The following is a 6861-nucleotide window of genomic DNA, read 5'->3' on the forward strand; positions in this document are numbered from 1 at the left end:
CCTCTGCCCCACATGGCTTGCCAAGCCACAGCAACAATCTACAGGAGGGAGGAAGCTGTCAGTTCTCAGGGAACGATCACTGCCTTGACTGCACAGACCCAAACGTTAACCAAAGTAATTAGCTAATGAGGTCCCTGCCATTCCCCACCTCCCACCCCACCCCCTTGGCACAGCAGGCTTCCAGGGCACTGCAGCTGCAGTGTCCCAATCCTTAGTGGCTGGCACACATCAGAAGTGTAATGTCCATTAGGACCCATGCCAGCCCCTCTTGTGGACAGGGACTGCTGCCATTAGGACAGCTCTGCATGGGAGTGGATCCAGGAAAGGCTGGGCCAGAGGGAAGTGGAGGCCTGGGGCCCCACAAAGAGTTTTGACATTTTGGACTGGGGGTCCCTGCTTGGCTGTGTCCTGAGAGCCCTGTGGCACCTCACATTGAGGAAAGGCAGCGGCTAAGCAGTCCCTGAAACATAAACGTTTTTGTCCCTGATCTCACAGGCTTCCCCTGGGTACTGTCTGCCTGATCCTGGAAAGATCCCCTGAGACAGGGACAGTTCACTTTTCCAGTCCCTGCTGACCTAACAGTTGTGCCCAAGAGCTACTGAACTCATCACTCTTGCTTCCCCCTCTCCCCATCACACGTGTGACAGTGCCACTGCCTCAGTGCTAGCTGGACTGGATTCAAACTAGAGACCTACTGGGGACCAAAATCGAGCTCCCAGTGCCTCTGAGCCAGCCAGGAGTCTGCTTCATCCACCCCTCACTCCCACATGCATGCTTGTTTTCAGTCACTGTCCTTCAGCTGGATCTCAGGGAACAAGCAGCTGGGACACCATCCTGGGCTTTGTATCCTTTGACCCACAGCCACAGGGGTGGGGGCATTATTCTGGGGTAAGGGACCAGGATAGGCATTCAGGCCCCTTTGCTAGCTCGATGGGGCACAGATGGGCTAAGGTTTCGACCTGTTCCAAAGGAACTGCATCACAGTGCCCAGCCCTGCAACAGCTAGAGTAGAAACAGGTTTCCTGATACTTTACTCTATGCAGTTAGCTCTGGTCATTCCCAGGAGGTGCAGCCAGCTTCTGGCTGCAAACATCCTACCCCCAGCCACATGGGACTGACCAAGAAGCAGGGCCTTGTCGTGCTGCTGCAGACCCCCCAGAACCTCACTCCCCTTGGTGTGAGGAACCTGTGGCCATGGGGAGTCCATGCTGCTCACTGAGCAGCAGGGCAGGGAGCCTGTCCACCTTGATTTTTGGGGGTGGGGGAGGGAAGTGCCAGCAGGGACAGTTCCACATGCTTGGGGAAAAGGGTGAGAATTTTGGCAGCCTTTAAAGGTTAGTGTGATATGTTCTGTGTGGTGGGACACATGAGATCCTTCCACATCCTCTTTCCTGCCTCCTCTACCCCATTGCTAAACCTTGTCTCCTTAACAGACCAAGCCAGTAGCATTTGCAGTGAGGACAAATGTGGGCTACAACCCATCCCCTAATGATGACATGCCAGTCCAGGGCATGGCCATCTCCTTTGAACCCAAAGACTTCCTGCATATCAAAGAGGTAGGTGGTGTCTGTCCGAGGATGAGAGACATATGATGTGGGCTGGGGGGAACAGTGTAGCCAGTTGAGGAAGGCCCTGGCACCACATTACAGATACTACTTCTCTCCCTACTGCAGAAATATAACAATGACTGGTGGATCGGGCGCCTGGTGAAGGAGGGCTGTGAGGTGGGCTTCATCCCTAGCCCTGTCAAACTGGAAAACATGAGGATGCTGCAGGAGCAAAAGATGAGGCAAAACCGCCTCAGTTCAAGGTGGGTTCATAGACTGGGAAAGGAGGGGACCACTCTCATCACATAGCCTGGAGCTGGGTGCACTGGAGGGTAAAGCCATTTCAGAACAGGGAGCAGTGGGCAATCAACAAGGCCCTGTCATTAGATGTGTGGCAGGTGGGAAGCATGCCACTAAGCTAGATGGTTGCTTGGTCCATTGGCACTGTCCTGGTGTGGTGGTTCCAGATTTATGTTGTCTCCCAGGATCTGGGTGCCAAAGCCACTCTCCCATTGCTCAGAAATCCCACCCCCCCAAAGATTTGATCCTCTTCTGAGGTACTTACCACCCTCCCCTTTCTGTTCTGTGCAGCAAATCAGGGGACAACTCCAGCTCCAGCCTGGGAGATGTAGTGACGGGGACCCGCAGACCCACCCCACCTGCCAGCGGTAAGACCGTCTGTGCCCCCAACCCTGGAACTGTTTGAAATGGGACAGTGCCCAGCTGGTCAGATGGGGGCATCAGTGTCAGCAAGCAAGGAAGGGATTACTTCCCACTATGGCCTTGTAGCTGAAATGACAGGTCCCTTCCTCCTTTCATCTCTTCAGATGCCAATAAGCCTACCATTAAGGCACCTTTACTGCAGCTCAGTCCCTACTGATGTCTCACAGGGTGAGGAAAGCCCAGGGCAGATCCCCTGTCTGCCTAATGTTGGGGATCAGCTAAAGCCCCAGCAGCTTGAGGTGGAAGTGCTCATCTAGAAGTGGCCAACACTTATCCCAGGATCTACAGCAGGATTCCTAAGTTCTCCCCACCCACAAATGTCCCCCATCCCTTTTGGCCCCAGCACAAGGCAGAGATAAAGGTATAAGTGTAGGGGAGTACTTAGCACACATGGACCTATGAGTCAACACACAACAACATAGAGTAAGACAGAGGACAGTGCACCCAAGGGCAGCTGCTTAAGCAACTCTTGCAGTGTGGCAGACTACTGGGTCCACCACTGATGCTAGTACACACACAGAGACATGGTCTATGGTTAGGCACTTGAGTTTCTGACAAAAGGGTGAATGTGCATCCCTGCCTTGGCACATCTGCACAGGCATGGAGAGGGGACCTGCCACCATCTATCCCAGTGACCTGGCAGGTGGAGACACTAAGTCAATCCCAGCTGGGCTGCCAGACCATCCTTTCATCCCCAACCCAGCCCCCTCTCTACCCTCCAGGAAGCTCTAGTTTTACTTCACCCTTCTATCTCTTTCATTTGCCAAATCACTCTCCCTCCTTGAGCACATCTTTCATTTGTTTTCTTTCTTTTGATCTTTTTAGACATTTCTCATTTTCTGTTTCTACTCATTTTGCTTTGCTCCCTCCTTCCTTTTCTTTTCTTTTCTTTTCTTTTCCCCTTCCCCATGCCCCTCCCTAGGTACTCTGGACATGACTAACTTAGCTTATGACCCTGATGCCCTTGACTTAGAAGATGAGGAGGCCGAAGGCCTGGAGAACCACCGCTCCCCTAAGACTAGTGCTAGCAGTGTCACCACACCCCACTCCAACGTCAAGCGCATCCCCTTCTTTAAGAAGGTAAAGGAGCCCAGTTCAGGGCATGCTCCCTGCTGGGGTTCTGCACCCGCCTGCTGCACCTGTGCTCCTGCCTGCCTTTAACACCCGTCATATGCCCTGAGTGTGAGGCTGGATGCCTCTCTTTGAGAGATCTGGGTTTGTCGAAGGAGGTGTGGGGATGGGGATGGGGACAGGCACAGCTTGAATCTGGTCTTGTCATTGTTCAGCTATTGAACTGGGTTGTGGGTCCTGGCCACATGAGGTGCCATAAAGCATGCTGTGGGGCAGGAGAATCATCTGACGAGCGCCAGCATACCTTGTCCAAGTGGAGGTGCTCATGAGGGACAAGGCGGGGCCACCCATGTACCTGATGTGTGCCAGGAATCCCCACCTCCAACACGGCCCAGACAGGTCCAGCGACCTCTGTGCTGCCCTCCCAGTGCACCAATGCACACATTTCTGAGGCACGTGAATGGTATGTTCCAGTGATCACACACTTAAAGCATGAATTAAGAGCATTCTGGCAGTCAACCCCCCTCCCCCCGTGTGAAGCATGGGAATGGAATGTTCCAGCACGGCCCCCTCCCATGAAACATGGGACAGGTACATTCCAGTGGTTTTGAAGGGGGAGCAACATGAAGCATGGACCATTGCCCCCCTCCATGATACCCCCCGTGAAACATTAGAGTGGAACATTCCAGGGGTATTTTGGTTCACCAGCGATCAATTTGGGAGATCTAGTGGGTGATCCCCAAAATTGTATCAAACCGACTCATTCCACCTGAACCAACATAGAAATGGATCCAGTGTTTCAACAATTTGGAAAGTTGTGTTTTGGGGCCGCCTGAAAGTGCTTGACCCAAAAGACAACAGAATGGTTTTGTTTTGGAGCTATTTAACCTTTTATAACAGGGGTAGGCAATCCCCGGCGCAGGTGCCAGAGCGTGGCACATGAAGGCATTTTGTTTGGCATGTGTGCCTTGGGTCGGAGGGGGAGAAGGGACAAGGGTTGAATTGTCACGATGACTGGGCCCTTTGCAACTCCCCCAGTGTCCGTCCGTGGCACGCCAACATCTTACAAGTTGAAGTTGGCACTCTGTCCAAAAATGTTGTTGACCCGTTTTATAACTTTTTCTCGCTTCCCCCTTTATTTTAATTTATTTTTTTGGAAATGCAGGTGCAATTTTAAATGCCAGTGCCGTTTCAAGCTGGAAAATGGCAGTGCTTTCCCCAAAATGCTTCAGAAAAGCATTTTGGCATTTCCAAAATCAGGCAATTCCTCTTACAACACTTGATTCAGAAGGCTTTGGGGTTCTCCCCGACCTATTATTTTTAGTTGTAAAAATTTATAAATTTGTTTATGGATAGTTTTGTTCTCCTCCCCGCTCTGAAACGCTAGTTCCTGGGTGAATTTAGTATTCAGCAATTTTTTTTTTCCAAATTCTCCCAGCTGTGTCCACCACCCTGTTAAAAGCATGAGAATGGAATGTTCCTCTAAGGCCCTCACTGTGAAACATGGGAATGGAACATTCCATCCATCCCAGGTTAGATGCTGGGGAGGTGGACCCTGTGGGGTACCAGTGGCCTGCAGGAGCAGCCAGGTATGGGGTTTGCAGGCAGCTACCCCACTGCCCCTGGGGTTACACTGAGGCAAGTGAGTAGAGGGGAGCAGCAGTCTCTTTCAGGGCATTCCTCCCCAGGGTTTTACAGGGGAGGGATTATTCAGGGTAGGACAAGTGGGGAGAGGCAGCAGGGGCCAGGGAGCTGCAGGGGTAACAGCCAGGGGAGGATGCTGATGCCAAGGTAGGAGGGGGGCTGCATGGAGGAGCTCTGTATTGCCAGGAGGCTCTCATAGGCAGGGACTGAGATGGCATGCAGAAGAGAGGCTAGAGCAGAGGGGTACATCTGCTGTTCCCAACGGGATGAAAAAATCTTATGTGAAGCAGGAGGCAGGTGCAAAATACAGGAGAAAGCAAGGGTTGGGAGCTGAGCAGTGCTGGGGGACATGCACCTGGGCCTCAGCTGCCCCCACTGTGGGGGGAAAGCTGAATTAACCCCCTTTCCCTCTAGAGTCCCCCACCTTGCTGCCTGAGCCAAGTTCCAGCAGCCCCTCCTGCCGTCCCCTGCCTGTCCCCACTGCCTTTTTGCTTCCGCTGGAGCGATCTGTCAGTAACACGCATGCCTTGTTTATCTCTCTCGTCTGCCCTTCCTCTCCCCACCCCCCACCCCACATTAATGGCGATCACTGGACATAGCCAAGCAGAAGCAGAAGTCGGTGAGTACTACGGCTTTACTTGAGCTCCCTTCCAGCCAGAGCATCCTGAAGTACTGGGTGGGAGGGGTGCCCATAATGGCGGGGGGGAGGGGGGTGCGCTCCTCCCTGCATCTCTGCCTCTGTCGTTAGTCATGTTGGTGTGGCCCCAGGGTCAGACTGTGTTGCCTTAAATGTGGCTCCTGGTATGGCCACCTGGCTCCCAAGCCACAGGGCTGGCAGCAAGGGAAGGGCAGGCCACACCCAGGTACCCCTAGGAAGGTTCAACCCATCCTTCCCCAAGCTCAGGGACCACAGTTCCTATCCCTGTCCCAGAGACACCAGGGCCTGCAGCCCCACTGCCTCCCACTGCCCTCCTCCAAGCTGTGTAACCTCCTGCCCACTGCATCTCTTCACAGGCAGAGCACGTGCCCCCCTATGACGTGGTACCCTCCATGCGGCCAATCATACTTGTGGGGCCGTCCTTGAAGGGGTACGAGGTGAGGAGTCAGGAGCAGGTGCTGGGGATGGGAGGTGCAGAATTTCCTTCAACTTCCTGCAGAGCAGGTGACCCTGAATATGCCCAGCATGTGCTGCATGCTTCCCTCCCCACAGCTTGTTTGTCCATCTGTCTGCTCAGCCATCTCTTCCCCTCCATTTCCTGACCATCCACTCTCTACCTGCACACTCAACCCCTCTCACACAGCAACTGCTCTCCCAGCACCTTCACTCCTGTCCCCCTCAGCACGTGTCCATCTCCCCACCACTCCTCTAGTGCTCCCCACCCTGCCTTGCTCTCCAAGTAGCCTCTTCCATGGGGCAGGAAGTCATATTGGGAAGAGCTCCTTGTGCTTTCACCTTTATCCAGGGTGGGGATTGTGCCTGGTGAGCCAGTGGCATCTGACCTCCGGGTTCTCACACATGTGCGCAGAGTGTATGCCTAACTGTTTGTACACTTGATTTTCCTCCCCATGCCCATTTACCTGTAAAATCCCCTCCACACACACTATACCCATGCATGTAAATGCCTGACTACAGGTATTCATGCATGTCTGACTACACACACGTGTACACACACCCCCATACTTGACTGCATACACGTGTGTGCACTATCTGACCTCCCATACACAAGATTTCTCACATGCATATTCAACTTATCTCTTTCTCTCTTGCACACATGCACACACCCCCACCCACCCTTATACCCCTACACACACACACGCTCCCCAAACCCACCCACACACACGCTGGTGTCATGAATCCCCACTCTGCTCCAGGGTG

At 53.4% G+C, this 6861-nt stretch overlaps 1 protein-coding gene across 5 annotated transcripts in view; it reads left to right on the forward strand.

The window, feature by feature from the left end:
* CACNB1 (calcium voltage-gated channel auxiliary subunit beta 1) overlaps positions 1–6861 on the forward strand; it is a 39482-nt gene that overhangs the window by 12902 nt on the left and 19719 nt on the right. For 3 of the 5 annotated variants that reach the window (XM_019507432.1, XM_019507464.1, XM_019507441.1), the window contains exons 3-7: positions 1434–1556; positions 1674–1810; positions 2139–2215; positions 3193–3350; positions 6000–6080. In XM_019507432.1, coding sequence (XP_019362977.1) covers positions 1434–1556; positions 1674–1810; positions 2139–2215; positions 3193–3350; positions 6000–6080 — 576 coding nt within the window. Of the gene's footprint in view, positions 1–1433; positions 1557–1673; positions 1811–2138; positions 2216–3192; positions 3351–5584; positions 5605–5999; positions 6081–6861 lie in introns of all 5 variants that reach the window. The other 2 variants (XM_019507447.1, XM_019507455.1) reach the window with 1 other exon arrangement.

The sequence above is a fragment of the Gavialis gangeticus genome, unplaced genomic scaffold (assembly GCF_001723915.1).
Source record: "Gavialis gangeticus isolate Ggan-Ray unplaced genomic scaffold, GavGan_comp1, whole genome shotgun sequence".
NCBI classification, from domain to species: domain Eukaryota; kingdom Metazoa; phylum Chordata; order Crocodylia; family Gavialidae; genus Gavialis; species Gavialis gangeticus.